We start from the raw sequence: 20,707 nt of genomic DNA, 5'->3' as shown, positions 1-20,707 counted from the left end.
TTGAAACTTGCGAATCATTAAGGTTTAAAAAAGATGGGGTTAATTGTCTCTCCATAAATTAAGGAAAAATTTGATTGGCTAACGAATTGGCTTACATCAAAGAAGTGAACCAATGAAATTAAAGCGCCCGTTTCCTATGGTACTATAGATAAATAACCTCTCTTTTTCTTTTGGCTGAATAAAGTACAAGTTTCAAGCGTGAACTTTATGATTAACTAATCAGAATCAAGATTTAAGTCGTAATTTTTGAAATTAGAAAAGATGAAATCCTGGAATAGTAGAAAGCTTGGAAAGCTTAAAATCGGAAAGATTGAGATAGTAGTTATCCTATCTGCATAATGAATCTGGCTTAAGCTACAAAGATATAGAGCGTGTTCAAGGCTTGACAAAAAGTTACTATTATTTAATAATAATTACATTTTTCGTTCAGAGCGAATTAATAGCGATCGAAAATCAACTTTATATTAATTTTCTTATGAATACGATTAACTACCATCTTATATGTATTTACTTCTGCACAACTATCATCAAATCGGGAAAAACGGAGGCAATTGGCCACTCGAATGACAATTACTGGTTATTGAGGCATCAACACACATATTTTTCATAGTTTACTAATTGCTCATTAAAATAATTTACATTTTGATAATCAATTATAATGTATTATATGGTATTAAATGTTAAAGGCTTGTAGTTAATTCCGATTAAATTTGAAGTAAATAAGAATTAAATTGCTATATCTACCTGGAATACTGGTAGTATTAGTCGACAATACTTGGAGAGATGTGAGTGGTGACACAGGCTTTTCAGACCAAGTTTTTGCCATTTCAATTTCCTGATTCTGTAGTAAAATTTGACGTTTAACTCAAGGAATTTTAGAGTAATAAAGGTTTTTTTTTATCAACAAGTGTGGCAATGATATGGCTCGGGAATAGGTGCCATAACAGGTGCAATTTTGGACATGAGTTCGTAATCGAAGAGCGAAATTATTCTACTGTTTAAAAAAATTAGTAAATTTTTTAATTTGATTTTGTGAAATTTTATTTTCAGTCAATTTAATTTGATATTAAAAGTTAAAATTAATTTAATTTATTAAATATTTTTTGAACCTTTTCATAGCTCGAATGAATGAAATGCACCAATCTAACTTTTTTTTTCGCAGTAAATGATATTGAAAGCTAAGAGATGAGATAGAACAATGAAGATGAGATAGGAAATAATATTGAAAGCAAAGAGATAAGATAGAACAATGAAGATGAGATAGGAAATAATATTGAAAGCAAAGAGATGAGATAGAATAAATGAGAAGAATGAAAAGCGAATTTTCTATTGTTTGGCAATAGAGGGTTGTATAATTCCCACTTAGACCATTTGAACGAATGGAAAAAAAAACTATGCAAAATGGTATAATGTCGCCAAGATCGCCAGGATAATGTCGCCAGTTTCTCGCGAAATACAATAATCATGCTTTCAGGTCAGGAGTTACTTTTATAAACAATAAGTAGAACAACAGGGAAATTTTTATACAAGACAGTGATAAAAAAAATCCCTGTTGTTCTACTTATTGTTTATGATGGAACCGGCAGTGTGGTCTTCGTCGCTATTTAAGTTACTTTTATATTGTGACATAGCTGTTGCATACGCCAGTTGGTTAGCCTAGAGCCTGTTGGATAGGGTTTTCGGTTTGTAAGTTTTCTCCAAAGTGAAAAGTATAACGATGTAGGTGCATACGTGTTATAGTGACCACACCCCAGAAATGAAGTTAAAACATAATGAAATATATTAAACTATGTTGAAAATATAGTACTTTAGTAACAAAATTATGGAGATTACAACAGAATTAAATATCTAACTAAAATATACCTGCATCGTAGTTGTTTTTTACCGTTTATCTCACTGAGACTAAGCTAATTATCTCTGAATGTAGACAGAGAAACCGGGTTTTCTCAGATGAAAAACAACTCCGTGGTCGCTATAATACGTAAGTACCAAGATGTATTAGAACGCGTCTAAATTTTGTATTTTCTAGAAAATGGGGCAAAAAATATTAAAAACTCAACCAATCTGCTGGCTGGCTGATGCCACATCCAGGTTCTGCTGGCTGATGCTACATACCATTAAAGTTTATATTGATTAGCTGATTTCCCAGTTTCGTTGTCCATTTTGTTACAAAATGTTGATTCTAACGTTTATGTTGATTTCAAATACGTAAAGTTTAAATATTACACATCAAAAGTTACGAACTTAAGAAAATTTACCCAATTTTTGAAAAATGGGAGAAGAAACATCCCCTGAATGTCAAGTGATTTAATGAAAATCACACCATCCGATTCAGCATATCAAAGAACCCTTTCGTAGAGGTTTAAATCTCTTATACACAAACATATTCGTTTCTGCGGTTTTTTTGCCTGAAGAAGGATCACGGATGCATATTTATTTATTTTTTTCCCAGGGGTGATCGTATCGAATCAGCGATCCTCGAAGATCAGGAGTGGGCTCATTTGATCGGAAATCAAAAGTTCTAGCGCCTTTTTTATGTGACCAACAAAATTGGATGGCAACTGGCCCGCAAACACGTCCCTTTTTTCCCCATAAACATCCGATCGAAATTTTGAGATAGCCATTTGATTCAGCATATTTGAAAGGTGCAATAACCATGCCTCTTTGGATGACATGACCCCTCCCATAGACTCTGGGGAAAGGGCTGTAAGCTACGCATTTTTTAAGTACGTAAGTAAATAAATAGGACGGCACTCGACCCTTAAGCTCCAAACCGGCGGTTGCGCAATTCGGCCATTGTTCACATATAGTATTTATTATTGGGATATATACGGAATTTTTTCGGGGTTTTCTTTCCACAGGGGATGGATTTTGCACGTGGAGAATTTTCTATGGGGAGTAAAGTTTCCAGGGGTAATTCCCCATCGAAATTTCAACATAGGAGGGGAGGGGGAAGAATTTAGTTCCTTTCATGATTTGTAAGACGGTGAGAAATTAAATTAAAAAATATTTGTTTAAAAATATTACATTAAAACTTAAAAACGAACAAAAACTATTCCGTATATTACGGAAACTACCCCTTCCTAAATAAGGCCCGTTGATTTCGAGTGAGAAGTATTTTTAAAGATCTAGAGCAAGGGCTGATAGAGGGCCAGTCCCTCTCATTTAGGGAATAATATTGTTTGTTTTATGTTAAATGTTGCTCCTTACTTTCAGTTGCAAAAGCTTGTTTCTTTTTTATTTAGTTGTGGACTGTACCGCATTGTCGTCAGTCTTACCACGTTGGTCCGAGAAAATAAATAAATAAAACTAATGAAATTTGGCCACACTGAATTTATTTTCACTGTCCTTGGTGTGTTAAATAAGGCAAGTAAACTATATTCGCCTTTAGTGAAATCTTGTTAACCGTTAAACGCGAAATAAACAGCTAATTTAGTCCGTTTCTTCAGTTTTTTTTATTTTTATTTTTTTGTTTATAGGCTATCTGTCTTTTGTTTTATAGTAGTTAAACAGGACCTGTCGCAGACGGACAAAACTTCATACGTTATCGACTGTTGCCATTTGTGCATAAAAACAAACTAAGGACAGATATAATGGGCTGTTCTTTATCTTTTATTTTATGTTTTTGTAAAAGAAGAATTTTTTCGAAAATATTACAAATATTTAAAGTAACTTTTTTGAATTTTCAAACATATTTGAAAAACTGTTTCAAATGAGGTAACTAGTTCATCAGTAAAAGTCATAAACTCTATATTAACGTTTCTCGATGAAATATAAAGCGAAAGCTTTTAAAGTTTGTATTTTTTTTCTGTAACTCTTTTTCTCAAAAAGTAAAAAAGGGACTGTTTTTGCGATTTTTAAGTGTTTTTGATATTTTTGCAAGTTGGGCCATGGAGTCCTTCGTCCTACGCAAGTACCTGTGCTAGTGAGGAGGATGAGTGTATTGAGGGCTTAATTTTGAATGAAAGGCGACCTATACATAAAATGCAAAAATACGGGAGAAATTACGGGAAATTTGCAAAAATCATTAGAATTCAGCCAGTCTGTTCTCGAGGCCCCTCATCTTACGTAATTGTGGTTTCAGTGTCGAGGAGGGGTTGCTTTAGAATAAAATTATATGAGAAGTGTAAGAAAGTAGGGAAAAAATGAGCAACGTATGGACACATCCCTCTTTAAGGGAGTGATCAGAGGGGCATGTGCCGGAAAAGCTTCATGCTACTTTATAAAATAATGGAATCTAATTGAACTTCCAGTGCAGAATACAATATCCCCATGGTTTGTAGCTCACAATCATCTTATGATATAATTTGGGAACATAGCTAATTGAATTAACATGATACTTTTCAGGTATTCTATGGTTTTAATGCACGTTGTTATGCTTAGCACTCTTAAGCCTCCAGTTGCATGACATTATTCACCCTGTCAGCAGCAGGGTTGGCTCCGACTGGACTGCCAATCATAGCCTTCGAAATTTTTGAAGGCTATCCAATCATAACGGACTGTCCAAAAATGATCCATCCACAAAAATGCTGCTGGCAGGGTGAATGGTGTCAATCAAGACGAGGCCTTTGTTTTACGCGTGATTGTGCTTATTACTATTTTTCAATTCCAACCTAGGATGGTCTTATACGAGCAAATTTGGACAAATTGATATTCTACAGCTGTTCATCTCCAGAGAAGCTAGATCGAATTGGCGAATATCTTGCACAAAGAGTCAACAGGGATATATACCGACGTAAATATGCGTAAGCTCTTTCCTTAACATTAAACATAATCATATGATCCAAAAATTTAGAGGTTTTTCAGAAGAAAAGTATATTCTAAGGAATAAGTTTTTACTTTAAACTGTGTACGGGTTTAAACTTTTGGCTACTATGGGCCGTGGTTCGTTCTTTACTAGATTGCAGCTATGGCTGCAACCATGATTAAACGTATCCATGGGATCCAAAACTCAGGAGGTGGAATTAGAAGAAAAGTACAGTGTAAGGAATTATATTCTGATTTTCTAGGAAGTGTGTTCTGCAGACTAATTTCAGGCGAATCTCTGTGTATGGGTATTTAGTTGGTGGGGTCAATTAGAAATCAACCTGGCAAAGAAATAACTTTAAATGAACTAAGCAGTGAAAAAGTCACACCCACTTGTAAATCTCAAGGCTGTACTTGGGATCGGGGCTCTTCGAAACTAAAAGATATTAACTCCTCCTTATATTTTTTTTCGATAGAAACTTACTCATATAAATAACTAAAAACCTAAAAGCTTCAAATATAACTTATCAGCTTGAGAGTTAGCCTGTTTGATTTTTATTTAGGTAAGAAAAATGGGATTCACTCAGACATATTTGACAAACTAGAAATTTAAGCTCAAAGAAACGATGGTAGGCTTTCTATAAAATATATAACGTTTAAGGTAGGCCTGCTGTCATATAACTGACTAAAAACTCAAAAGCTTGAAAAGAACTTTTAAACTAGAAAGTGGGTTCAAATTTTATTTAGATAAAAAATGGGATTCAGTTAGACATATTTTGACAAACCAGAAATTAAAGTTCAGAAGAATTATGGCAGGCCTGCTTGAGCTGTGGTTTTGATGTCCAGGCCTGTGTCAGCAGTTTTCCTAGTCAAAACTCGTTGGATCTAGCGGCATTTCGGTAAAAATGTCTTGGGTGTGCAACCATTCCTGTGCAGGCATGTTACTTTGAGGACGTCGATAATTTTTTCTGTAGGCCATGATAATTTGGAACGTCGATAAAGTTACAATAATTATCGATAATTTGGATATTATCGATAATTTCGATAACATCAATAATTATCGATAACATCAATAATTTCTTATAACATCGATAATTTAATCTGTGGGCCATGATAATTTGGAACGTCGATAAAATTCCAATAATTATCGATAATTTGTGTATTATCGATAACATTAATAATTTCAAGAGCATCAATAATTATTGATAACATTGAAAATTTATTCTGTGTGCCATGTTAATTTGGAACATCGATAAAGTTTCAATAATTATCGATAATTTGTATATTATCGATAGCATCGATAATTTTGATAACATCAATAATTATCGATATCATCAATAATTTTTGATAACATCGATAATTTAATCTGTGTGGCATGATAATTTGGAACGTCGATAAAATTCCAATAATTATCGATAATCTGTATATTATCGATAACATCGATAATTTCAACAGCATCAATAATTATTGATAACATCGATAATTTATTCTCTGGGCCATGATAATTTGGAACGTCGATAAAGTTCCAATGATTATCGGTAATTTGTATATTATCGATAATTTCGATAACATCAATAATTATCGATAACATCAATAATTTCTTATAGCATCGATAATTTAATCTGTGGGCCATGATAATTTGGAACGTCGATAAAATTCCAATAATTATCGATAATTTGTGTATTATCGATAACATCGATATTTTCAACAGCATAAATAATTATTGATAACATCGATAATTTAATCTGTGGGCCATGATAATTTGGAATGTCGATAAAGTTCCAATAATTATAGGTAATTTGTATATTATCGATAACGTCGATAATTATTGATAACATCGATAATTGGTTCTGTGTGCCATGATAATTTGGAACGTCGATAAATTATAAATAGAATACATGTTTAACAAACATGACGGAAATAAATGTGAAAAATAAAATATGTAAAATATAAAAAAAATATGAGAGAAGTATACAGATCGCGAAAAAATTTGACTGTTTTCTACTGATGTTTATTCAGAAAACTAGAAAAGTAGGCCATCCTCCCCCCTCCCTTTAAAAATCGAGCAATTTTCCAAAATAGATGCCATGAATCTTGTGGGGATATCGAATGAAAATCCTACCGTCGTTATCTTTTTTTCAGTTTCTAAGCTCTTCTAAGCTAGAAGACTAAAATACTAAAATTCTAAAATACTAGTTCTAAGAATTTTCAACGCAGTCTTGAACAACTAAATAATATTTCTCCTTAGTAGCTGGATTTGTTATTCAGACAACATCTGGTCTGTTTCCAAAGGTAATAGAACTTGAATCTCTTTCTCAGATTGTTAAAGTGTGAAATAAATTTCTTTTTTAATTGGAAAGCAAATTTCTTGCTTTTGGATACAGAAAATGGTACAAAATTACTTCAAAATGGACAAAATGGAGCAAAAGTTTTGATAACTCTGTAGACTAAAATTTCTACTTTGACTTCCCCAATTCAAAGCCATCTCTTTTTCAAATTAAGAATTGTAGCTTAAATTTTAATGTTTAATTATTCAGAGTATTGGAAAGAATCTTGTAGATGTAGACTTTTCGCGGAAGAATTTCATAACAATTAAAGTAAAATTCGACGAAGCGAGTTTTTGAAGCATAAAATGCTCTTCTAGAAATATTTTTATGCCCCCCTCTCTCTCTCTCTCTCTTTGTCTGTATATACCTAAGAGTTGGTGTCACATTGTTGCTTGCAGGGCTTCAAACGTTTTTGTAAAGCTACTCACAGGGGTACCAATTAATGAAATGACTATAAAATGAACTTGAGCTTGTTTTAACATTTCTATTTGTAGTGCTATAGACTCTATAGTGCTCTGTCGGGTCTATAGAGCACTATAATGCAGTGCTATATACTTTATATAGTCTGTAGACTGTATAGATTGTAGTGCTATAGACTCTAGACTCTGTAGTTCTATAAGTGCTATAGTGCTATAGACTCCTCCTATATAGTCCATGTTTTTTCCTCTCTTGTTAATTTTACTCCGAATATGTGTTATTGCCCTCTTAAATAGCTGTGAAGATTGTGCTGCATCTCAGTCATGCAAACGGAGAAATATAGAAGAAATTGCTTTTTTTTTAAAGATATTAAAACACAAAAATGCCAAAAAAAAAACCAACAAAATAATATCTTAATTTTAAGCTTGACATCTGTCTTTAGGGGCACAATATATATATATATATATATATATATATATATATATATATATATATATATATATATATATATATATATATATTATATATAGTGTATATATATATATGTGTATAGTATATATATATATATATATATATATATATATGATATATATATATATATATATATATATATATATATATATATATATATATATATATATATATATATATATATATATATATATATATATATATATATATATATATATATATATATATATATATATATATATATATATATATATATATATATATATATATATATATATATATATATATATATATATATATATATATATATACATATATATACCACTAACAACTCACCGTAGCAGCAAGCCGCCTGAGGCCAACACAGCTAAGCGCGCTCCTCCTCCATCCCAATCTATTCAAAGCCTACTTTTTTACACCCTTCCACGAAGGTCCCATTTCCTTTAAATCTTTCTTTATGACGTCCTCCCACCCCAGACGAGGACGACCCTGCTTTTCGTTTAGCCCTAGACGGTTGGCCGAAAAGAACAATTTTTGGCAATCTGTCATTCTTCATTCGCACAACGTGCCATAGCGACCCCAACTTTTCTTTCATTATAGCCCTTGAGAGCGGTATTGAACCAATTTTTCGTACAGCCTTTTGTTTGAAATACGGTCGGTCAGCCGGGTACGCAGAACAATCCTTAGGCAATTTCTCTGGAAAACATCTAGCAAATCTTCATCCGCTTTTCGGAGTGCCCATGCTTCAGAGCCATATTTGACCACTGTCATCACTGTAGCTTCTAATATTCTAATCTTGGTTTGCAGGCTTATGTTCCTATTCTTCCAATTTTTTAACTGTGAAAAACACCCTTAGCCTTGGATATTCTACTTTTAACATCTTCACTGCTCCCACCATCTTTACTAATAATACTATCAAGGTAAGTGAAGCTGCCAACCTGATCAATGTTTTCATTACCCAACGTCACCTTTTCATCTTCACTTATTCCTAACCTTGGTGACTTAGTCTTCTTAACATTAATTTTCAAACCTATTCTACCACCCTGAACTCGCAAAACCTCTAAAAGTTCATTCATTTTGGTCACACTTTCATCTAGGATGTTCAAATCATTAGCATAATCTAAGTCAAGGAGACTTTTTCCTCCCCATTTGATTCCGCGGTCTCCCATTTTCAAACAGTTTGTGTCTATGAATTATCGGTAAAGTGTATCTCGTACAAATAGTAACTGAAATCTGAATTTTCAAAATATGGAAATATATGAAATAAATTAAAATTAAATTAAATATATAAATTAATATAACCGGTTTTCATGGAAATGCGAAATTGTTTAAAATTTATTAAGTTTAAAGTTACTCATCAACATTTTAGCAAAATATTAGCAACATATTATTATTTAGCAACATGTTAGCAAAATGTATTTATTATTATTTGCAAAACATATTAACAAAATTTACATTTTAGCAATATTTAGAAACATATTAGCAAAATAAAATCGAAGGAAGAGGGAGAAAACACTTCTGAAAAAACGATTGATCAATTTCACTATTGATTTTGCTGTTACTTTTTCGTGTTCTGAAGCTCCTCGAACTGTTAGTTAATTTCGAGACCTGTGCTAAAAGGGGAAGGCGTCATAACATCTAACCGTCAACAGCACTAACATCAGGACATAAATCCGTCATAACATCGACGAAAAAATCCGTCAGAACCACTAACCGTCATAACATCTAAAATTTTCAAACTTTATTCTTTTAGGGCTTAGGGGGGAAAAGGTACCTAGGTTAGGTTAGTTTACGTATTTAATATATGCTATGCTTTAACCCCACCCCGCTGTTGTGCAAATATATAGCCGAAATTTGTTTTTAAACTATTATGCACTTATTACTATTATATAAACTTATAATTTTTTTTTAGATGTTATGACGGTTATTGGTTCTGACGGATTTTCCTTTTAGGTGTTAGGGCGTTTAGTGCTTGTGATGGTTAGTCGAAATGGTAGCACCCCTGCTAAAACTAAATCAAAATCTAAAATTCAGAACTTCCGAAGCAATGTATATATCAAAGGAATCTGTTGTACCAATAATTGAATCAAGCTTATAAATAATATTCTAATTCAGAGGTGGATAAGAATGCATGTGATGGTTTTCATTGCTATTTTCATTACTTTCATTTTTCCGCTTTTGAAGTGAAGGTTCGTTAGCATTTCGTTCGAAATCAATAAAACCGAAATGCATAGGAACAGAAATTGTTCCGTATATAAGAATGGCTACCCCTTGTCAACCCCTCACTCTTTACGCTCCAGTTTGAATTGTTACCACAATTCTTAAAGGACGACTGCTCAAACATAAGAGCAGCTAAATTGGAACGAGCAGTATTTTTAAAGCACAATAAAACATTCTAGTAATACCGGGGGGATGAGTAGAGGACACCCCCCCCCCCATGTACGAAATAGTGGAGGAAAAATACGGTTTGACCTCTGGGAAATTGCAACAAAAATTTTTTTTACACTAAAATGCTCAGAAAAATCAGCTTAATCACACAAAAAAATCCCCCCGAATCCCCCTTGCACAACTACCAGAAATCTCCCTTGGAGGGGTAAAATGTCGGGGGAAATGGGAATTTCTATTTGGACGTATTTTTGGGTTTAAGTGGTCGTTTTCTATCAAATCAAGCATGAAGAATCCGAATCCGATGTCTGAAATCAAGTTTTCCGTACCCCAGTATCAATTTTCACCTTCACGGAAGGGGGGGAGGGGTAAAGTACGCAGATTATTATTTGCCAGATTCCTGCGGCTGAAGGATCATTTTAGCCTATATCAAATAAAGTACCGTATTGCCAAAAATGAGGTTAAAAAGCAGTTTTTTTTACTATTTACCTCATTTCCACCTCTAAGGAGCCTGTAATGTATGAGTTGCTAAGTATAATATCTTGAAAAACCACTTCTTTAATCGAGATCAAAACTTCAGATCAATCAGTTATAAAAACAACGTTAAAAACTCAGGTAAATCAATGACAAGGAAATTTTGATTTTGAAGCATAACCTGAAGCTAATTCTTCTTCCTGCTCGTCTTTGTTATCGTCCTCATCCTGTCTTGCTGCAGCGTTAGTGCATAATACCACTTTATACGCCCCGCAGGCAAAGCTGCAGGTTAAACCGTTCCGACGTCAGCTGTATCTGAGCGACTCGCACCCGCAGGTGCACTGGCACCGCACCATCTTCAGTAGGTTCCCCGGTGCTGCTGAAGCATCTGTCATAATGGGAAGATACATATTCCGTGACGAAGAAAGGCGCCAGCCCCACTCTTCAGGCTTTAGATATTTTGACGTGTCTCTGCCACTTCATTATTTGAAAATAGCACTCGTAAAAGTGATACTTTGCAGCACCCAAATGTGGCGGGAGTCACTGCTTGACCAAAAGCATTTGCAATTGCAACCTGTATTGTAAATTATCGCACCCAGGCATCTTTCAGGGTCTTCTCCTTGTTTTCTCCTTTGTATATACCGAGCAAACATTTCTCTCCAGATTTTGAGATCTCCTGATGGTCGGATCATAGTTTCTTCAAGATCTTTCACGAATTCGTAAAACTCTCATCTTTAAGTGACCAAGCAACCACTGCTGGTGTCCCTACACTGTGAAGTCTAGATATTGTATCGCAGCCGGACATTGCGTGGCAAACGAGTAGATTTTTTGCTACTTCGGTTCCTAGTTTGTTCTTGATCCTTTTTATGTCGGACAATGTCTGTTATTTCCATGTGTGTCTGTCCGCATAAAGATATCACATGCATCAAGCTTGGCATGGTACAGCAGAAGGACTAATAGGACGGTATCATTCCCAATCAAAGTGGTCGATGAAGTTTCAGCGCAACTGACTACAGTTTGTACAACTAAGATATCGGCATCAACCTGAGCATGTAGAACTTTGCATCCTGAGTTCGTCAGCCTCTCAGTAAGTAGGTTGATGAAGCGTTGTTTATCTTTGGGATTTCTCAGAAATTCCTCCTTACTTTTGACGATGTTCATGTTAGGAGAGAATTAAATCGTTGCACACGACAAACCTTTGGTTCTCTTCAGCTGTGTGCAATTTTTCGTCGTCGGTGTATCAGTGTAAAAGTTAAAAACTACCGCTGCCTGCCCGAAATGTCTTGTGACATAATCTACGTAAGATCCTGCAACCTCAGAATATGTGGGTCCGGCAGTCCACGGGATCTTATAGACTAGCCAGCCACCGTCCAAAACTCTCTGGGAGGATGGCAATGTCATTGGACCCTCAAGTCCCTCAATTTTCATCAGTGCATTTGTTAGAGAGGCTTTGTCGGCTGTCCTCATCACCTCGAACGAATTAAAGAGCGATGGTGGAAAAGTACAGAGCTCGAACGACAGAACCTCATTTAAGTCGGAACCACTGGTACTAGCCACTACAGCTAGATGTTGAAAAATTAGAGCAGTGTCGACCATTACCCTCTCGCTATCTATCACCACAGATGACTTCTCAGCCATAGTTACAGCTTTCTCCTTTCTTCTGAAAACATAGTTGTCAACGTCTTTCACTTCCATATCCTTCAAAATCGTTTCTCCCACAGATTTGGCTTCGTCTGCATTTACAGATGATGAAGCGCGGACACCAGTACCCACGTTCAACAGCTGTGATTCCTACCTGAAGGGTTCTAGGGGCTCAATGTATCGAACTATCTTTTCGATGTCTGCCATATCTCTAGCTCTCCTCGAAGATATTGCTTCTGCGTGGTTTTCAATAGTCAATTCCATGAGGCCAGTCAGTTTCTGCATGCGTTCGTTAACTAGAACCAAAGTAGGCATAGCAGATGTCCAAATTGTCCGCTGTAATTCAGTCATGCCTTTACCTGTCGTCAGACCGCCACTCGTTTTCATACTTCTCATTAACGTCTGTTCGATCACCAAATCAAGAGAAAGAGCCGGCTAGTAGTTGTCAGTTCTTCGGATGAACAAGTACTCCTGTAACGTTTTGTACTGCTCTGGTCTGTTTTTCATCAAATTAAACATCGACTGCGCTAACAGCAAATTATAATTAGTTTAAATTTTGTGGCCGGAAGCAGCAAAGTAAGGAAACATTCCCAACAACGACTGTAGATAAAGCTCAAGGTTGCCACTTCGTTCAGCTCTCAGGTTCTTTCTCAGGATTCCGAGTAAGTCCAGATACTGAAACCAAAGACGAGCAGTTCAAGACTCGGACAATCGTTCTTTTGCACTTTGAACTAATTCATAGATAAGCTCTGCTGCTTCCGACACCTGCGCTTCGTCGATGGCCTCTCCTTCAAGGAACGACTCGTGCGCCTGTTTTGCATTTAGAAGGGGTTCTGTTAGTATGTCATTGCCATCAAACGCTCTGTTATCCAGTTCTGATGATAAAAGGGCTACATACAGCAGACCTTGACCTTACGGTGCACAAGAGACAGCTTTGCCTTGTAACATACTGAGCCCAGTACTAGGCGCGTATACTTGACTTATGATTTCCAAAAGTCCCGAGTCAGCCATCAGGAAACCAATGGCTCCCAGGAAACTTATGGGTGTGTGTAATCCACCCAGGACAACAATATCATTTCTTAAAGCACTTGTGGCAGGCTCTGCATCGACGATACACTTCGCCTTCCAGTAAAGCGGTTGGTCAAAGGTAATGACTAGAGCTTTTCCAGCTTGATTAGCGCGCTCGTTAGCATGCACAAGTGTAGAATAAACACAGGAGATATCGCTTGGGTTGTGATTAATCATTGGCAAAAAACGAATATTCGATTTTCCCGGATGAGGTAGCTTTTGGTGTATTGACCACATAAAGGCCGACCAGCTCTTGTATGAACTTTTGAAAAAGCCAGAGATTCACCAGAGCGTTTCAACCTCCCAATCATTGTCATAAGTGCCACCATTTTTTGTCAAGCAAACAAAAGTCCTTGTTTGTGACTTAACGGGTTTTTGATAAGTGTAGAATGGCACGGTGCCGATTGACTTCATCTCATCTCCGCTTACTTCTTTTCTTGGCACTGAAAGCTCCATTGTCGGCAACTCAGGTATAGACATTTCAATAAGTCCCATTCCATGAAAGGTATTCAGGCCGTCGATAGTAGCAATATCATAATCGACGTTGTCTCCTACATACTGAAAAAATGTGCTTTCTCTTTCGACTCTTCCAACAACGTTTGATTTACTGCTGCACAGCTCTCAAATTTTTTTACCTCTGAGTACGAATAGCAGAAGCCGAGAATGTGTAGTGTGTCAATTAAAAATCGGGCTGAAAAATGGTGATGCAGCTGCGAAGGCACTCCTATTTGCACAGGGGGCATTAAACACCGTGGTCTGCATGTCTACGTTATATCCTCTTCGATAGAAGATATTAAATGAGGCATGTCGACACCTATCGATGAAAGTAGTAGACAAAGAGATGGGCACACAAAGTTCAAACGCTTCTCTACTGACGATATTTCGTTAAGAAATTCTTAGGAATCCTTCCTTGTCGTAATGGATTTGATTTCAATTCTTATTATTCTTCCAACGACTTTGATGGAAACCGCAAACTGGAGGGGGGGGGGGAGGAGTCTGAAATGCTGGTTTGAAATTAAACTGTTCGAGACTCGTATTCTAAGGTGCCATTCCTAGCTTGATTGGAAATGGTGAATCAACCGACAAGTGATTAAAATAACTAGTTCATCATGCTGGTCAATTTTCACAGCCGTTTTAGCTAAGATGAGGTACTTGACCACGTAAAATCAAGTTTTTAAATTCATTTTCGAAATCGCCGCCATTGATTTCATAGGAAACGACCAAATAACCCAGCAGCCTCTTAATTTCAAGTTTTACCCCCCCCCCCCCATCTGCCCTTTATGGGTGAAACTGGGCATTAGGGCACTGAAAAATTAAAATCTGAATTCATATTTGGATTCAGCATTCTTGATTTGATCGGAAACAACTATTTAAACTCCAAAATATTTATAACCACAAAAATCGATTTCCCCCCTCATTTTTCCCCTTCAAGGGTGAATTTGGGATACTTGTGCAGGGGGATTCGGGGGGATTTTTTGTGTGATTAAGCTAATTTTTCTGAGCATTTTGGTGTAAAAAAAATTCTATTGCAATTTCCCCGAGGTTTGACCATTTTTTTCCGTATCTTTCCTCCACTAAAATAATTTTTTTCCGTTTTAAGTTTTGATTTTGCTCCTTAGTTTTATTTAAAAACGCTTTTTTTTGTTTAATTTTGAGATAATCATAATAAAAGACCAAAGACATTTCGAAAGGAAAGTAAATTTCTCGGTGTCGGATATGAAAGTCGGAAAATATAAAAATTTATTGTGGGATGGGGGTTTCTTCGAGGAGATTTTCTGGTGATACATAGTCTTTTTTTTTGACTTGGGAATTAGATCACTTAACTCTTGAACATTTGCAATCTCTAATTAAATAGGCTCCTGCGTAACTGAATTCTCGTTTAAAAGACCCTCTATAAAAAAAAACAATCATTTGGCTTAACACATGTTCAACTCAAACTCCGTTTAAGTCAAACTCAAACGCCCTCATTCAGCTCAACCCCCGTGGAAATCAACACCATTCAACTCAACTCCCATGCAAGTCAACCTCCATAAAATTAAAACACTATTTAACTCAATCTTACTGCAGCTCAACACCGGTTTAACTCGACCCAGTTTAACTCAACCTCCATTTAACTCAACCCACATTCGAGTCAACCCTCATGAAAATCAACCTTCGTTTTATTCAACCCTAAATGGATCAAACCCCACTCAGTACACCTCTCCTTATATCAACAATATAACTAGAAAATTTAATTCTGCCCTTTTTGACGGAAGTGATAGTTTGACTCAAATAAAATGGTCTTTATCATTGGTTAATTCTTATGACTTTTTATGGTGCTCAATGCAAAACTATTCACCCCCCCACTCTTCTGAAAAACAACAATTTATCCTTCTCTCGTATGTATTTAAAATTATCACAACTTTTCATGTCAAAGACCTGAAAACACTTAAATTTCATGATTGTAGCAGTAGCTGCAACATAGTTCAGATTAAACCACAGGTGCATTCCTGAAAGTTTCTTTTAATTTTCAATAAATTGTGGGTTTAAGGTTCAAGATTCAAGGTTTTATTATTAATACCATATTTACACAACATATTAAATTCCCGACAGAGAGACAACTCGACAGAGGCGGGAACAAAAACACTTCACATAGATTTAAATTAATTGTACCTCCACTAATATTCTAGTTATAGAGATAAACTAGATGAGGTTAGCCAGATTGGTAAGCTTTTTGTTCTTTCTATTAATTCGTTAGCTAAAAGATAACCATTCGATTCGCCATTCAATGTTGTCTCAGAATATTGAATGTGCTTCTATTTCATTGAGTCCCAGCCCCCGCCTCCTAATGCCAGGATAAATCATTTGGCTATATACAAAACCTTGATCATTTTTTGATTTGGATTTTTTTTCTGTTTATTTTTCATCAACAATTGGCTTATAATGCCAAATAACACCAATAAAAAAAACACGCGAAAAATTAATTAATGGCATTTTATATATAGTCTAGGGCTATTTTTGGGTATTAATGGAGCTGGGAGGCAATTAAGCGGTGGCGATTATTTTTATAAATATTATAAATAAAATAAAATTTATAAATAAATTTTTTATAAATATTTGGAAAGTGTTGGGTGGTAAATCGAACGGTATATTTACCTTTCAGTTGGCGAATTATTTGAACGTTTGACAAATTTACCGTCAAAACCTTTCCCTAAAACGATAAAAAGCTTTATGTCACTTAAAGCTTAAACCCTGTAAAATATTAAAACCTCGGAATTTACCTTAAGTTTTGGGCATCGCAATACATGTTGGCAACTGCGAGCTAAGTGTGAAGTAAATTTTTAGGTCTAATCAGCGCTAGCTCAAATTTATTCACAAGTCAGGCGTTGAGTTTAGTCAAACAGTGGTAGATTTAAATGGGATTGAGTTACATGAGCGTTGAGTTAAATGAGGCTTAAGTTAAATGGGATAGAGTTAAAAGGAATAAGTTGAGTTGAATGGGGGATGAATTACACGCATTCCAAATAGCCAAGAAGACAGTAATACAAGTATCAATACTTTTCGTGCAGTGTAGAAAATTTAAACAGCTATAGTGCGTGAAATAATAGGAAATATAAACGTACTTCAGCGGAACCAAAGAAATTCGTCTCGGTTTGTCTGCGTAACAACTTACCAACCAACTAGAACTGTCGTATGTTTTCCATCTAACCAAACAAAATATTCGAGTTATTGACTCTTCCACTGTAATTCTTTTTTAGTACGACTGCTTAACTTTTTTGCGTACGTGAAATTCCATTCTAGAAAAGGACATAACAATAAGGGGGTGTAGTTTTACGCTTACATCATCTTTCAACAGCCATCAGGCGAACCCATTATGCTGTTTACAATGGTTGTTTCCATCCATATAACCCCACTACTGCATATTCATGCTTCACTTGTAAATGGAAGATGACAAAACCAAAAATAATAAAGATCCGTGGAAATAAAGATCCTCGTTGATTACTCTGAGCTACACCCAAAATTCTCAAAAAAGTCCTAGTTTCATAACTGTGATGAAAAAGTTGGACCTACAAATTTCCTGTAAGGACTCCAGGAAATGACTATTCAAACATTCATAAACCAAAATAGCTATTTGATACTCTTTTAATTTGTAAACATTTAAAATTTTCAGTTTACTAAAGCAACTCAAAGCACTATTTTCAAATCTCACGTAGTCTCCTGCAACATGGACAACTTTATTTTGTGAAATATGAACTTTTTTAAAACTTGACACAAAAGAACTAGTCAACAGCAAACAGCCTTAACACGTAGTTCATATTGATGCGATTTTTTTTTAACTCAAAATGGCTCATGGATAGCAGATACAGGAAATTTGCAAAAATGTTCACACAGAAACGGTTCACTGCAACCGTTGAAACGAAAAAAATGTTATAAAATATCTAAACAGCCTATGCCTTGCAATAGGCTAAATCAATTTCTAGAAGTGAAGAAAAATACTCCAAGGACCATAATTTATTAGTCTAAGATAAGCAGACCTAACTAAAAATTTAAATCATATCTTCTATGTTCATTTCCCTCGAACTATCTTCCTATGCCTTGAAAATTAAAACCTCGGATTAAAAGGGTATGACCCCAATATTTTTGTAAGTTATTAATGGGGAACTTCTGATAAACACGGTTAGTTTCTTAGTTGCTTGCAATTGTAGTTCTAAAACACTGTCAATTCATAAAAACATATGTGATTTTCGGCTCATCAACGGCTGCTGTCTCAGCAGCCGTTGAACTGTTGTGGTGCATTAACTTGCAGCAAAAAAATGCAGAAAATTTGACGGTCATAGAGACTGATAAGAGAATTGTAGAGGATCATTAGATTTCCTGGTGGAAGCCCATTCCTTAGCCTCTTTGCAACACCTAAACCTTTTGCCACTTATGCTGCTACTGCATCACAAATCGTAGTTTCCATCTGAAATCAAACAGTTCGTGATAACGAACTGTAAATAAGGAGTGACGCGGCTCAATAGTAACCGAAACTCTAAAAAACAGAATTTTGATACCAATGGATACATCAAACGAATCGGCTTATTATACTGATTCCACATATAGCCTATACGATTTATTAAGCTTAATGTTACCCATCAAAGGCAACGAGCCTGAACAAATTTGCAAAGTCCGAAAAAGGGTGGAAACACTCTCTAAAAGTCAAAGAGTTTTTTCCAGGGGTGATTGTATCGACCAAATGAAAATCGGGAGAGGGCTCATTCGGACGGTAATTAAAAGTTTTCATGTCCCTTTTAAGTGACTAAAAAGATTGGAGGGCAACTAAGCCCCCTCCCACGTCACTTTTTCCCAAAATCGTCCAATCAATATCTTGAAACAGCCATTTTGTTCAGGGTATTTGAAAAGCCCAATAACTATGCCTTGGTAGATAACATGACCCCCCACAACTCCCGGGGAAAGGTCTTTAATTTTTACCATTGTTTACGTATAATATTTGTTATTGGGTAGTATGCATATATTAATTAATTAGTTAGTTTATTTTATAACCCATCAACAATACAAGGTACGACGATGGAGCTTAACAAAAAGAAAGAAAAAGAAAAACAGCACATTCAAAAATAGGAGCAAATACGTACAAACAAAAACTCGAATAAGCCAAACAATTCGGAAAAGTAAGCCACTCCAAGGGTGGTAATACTCTTTAACTGAAACATACAAATTAAAACAATATAAAATGATAATAACCAAGCAAATCAAAATAAAAGGAAGAACAAAGGGGAAATATGCATTAAAACAAAAAATCTTTCCAAGGGTGGTTCGACAGATAATCTTTAAGCTTGTAAAAAAGCCTCTCTAAAGTATCAAGAGGATCCGGCAAGCTGTATCTCTCCCGCAGTCTACCATTCCTAGTCCAAGGAGGAACCCAAAAAAAAAACTTTAAATGGTTGAAGTAAGCGCTCCTGAATTTCTATTTTATCTGATTGGTTAAAAATGTCACAGAAAGGAACCACGCATAGAACATGAGGGAGAGAAACAACATTATATACTTTCGCAAGGTGGCGTTTACCAGGATTCAGCTGTGATCCAACTGCACCAGCATACGCATTACGGATCTTACGTTCAGTTCGGGTAATAAGTAATTTCCGAATTGACTTTAGGGATGTACCAATAGGGAAACCAAGGTACACAAGCTCCTGTAGTGGTACAACATCAGAATCATCCAGATTTACTCTATGAGAGGTTTTAGAACGGTTAAAATTAAATAGTAGCACTTGAGACTTAGCCGCATTTAAAGAAAGACCAATCTCATTATAATTCTTATCAATCTCTCTAAAACTTTTTTCAAAACTAACCACAGCCTTACTTAGTTTAAGAACGTCATCCCCGTAACACAAAACACACACACTAACACCGTTCAATATACAGCAAGGCGATAAATCGCCTTGGGCTCTTAGGGTCGCGTTATTATAGATAGTAGGACTGGTAATGGCCCCTTGTTTAATTCCAAGGTTCACACGGAGTTCTGAAGGAAGAAGCGAAGATCCAATCTTTAAACGTGCTCGAAGATGTCTCATATTGTATACAATAAAGAGGTCGAACTACATCAAAAGATACCCCCCCCCCATTTTAATAGCTCAAGCACAGCCTGAGAAGGAATTAGAGATCCGAAAGCATTACTAATGTCATATGGTGCAATAGCCAAAGGGCTACCTGACCTTTCAGCATCCTTTAATATTGTATATAGACTCCTTAAAGCGTGGTAGCAATCGAGACGCGGTTGAAACCCGAACTGAAAAGGAGGCATGATACACTGTTATCGAAAATGATCAATAATCAATGACTCAAATATCTTCGAAAACACACTAGAAACTTTAATGGGCCCATAAGACTAACATTGAGACAGTAGTTTCCCTTTTTTAAAACTGGAGCTACTGCACCAACACATAAGCAATCTGGCACAACTCCTACTCTAAAAATCATCTGGAACAGTAAAGCCATATGGTCAAAAAGGTAATCGCTGGCAAACTCAAAATGGTGAACACAAATCCCATCCGACCCATAAGAAAACTTCTTTTTAAAGCTTCGGTATAACCTCTTGAATCAAATTACCTCCAACGATTACCTGCTCGCATCTAGCTCGGCTGTTCAAAAATTCCTAATTTTTTCATCAATTTTTTCAGCCTGCGGACTATCAGTGGGTT

General features: G+C 35.6%; 1 protein-coding gene across 1 annotated transcript in view; it reads left to right on the top strand.

Annotated features, from left to right (window-relative positions):
• The window catches only part of LOC148946375 (protein EFR3 homolog B-like), an 81,477-nt gene that overhangs the window by 31,990 nt on the left and 28,780 nt on the right, over positions 1-20,707 (top strand). The window contains exon 4 of the mRNA XM_089097682.1: positions 4,618-4,745. Coding sequence (XP_088953808.1) covers positions 4,618-4,745 — 128 coding nt within the window. The remainder of the gene's footprint in view (positions 1-4,617; positions 4,746-20,707) is intronic.

The sequence above is a fragment of the Artemia sp. Qi Xiang Cuo genome, chromosome 12, assembly GCF_049724085.1.
Source record: "Artemia sp. Qi Xiang Cuo chromosome 12, ASM4972408v1, whole genome shotgun sequence".
Lineage (NCBI taxonomy): Eukaryota > Metazoa > Arthropoda > Branchiopoda > Anostraca > Artemiidae > Artemia > Artemia sp. Qi Xiang Cuo.
The sequence above is the reverse complement of the archived record's forward strand: the minus strand, read 5'-3'. Positions and strand labels throughout refer to the sequence as shown.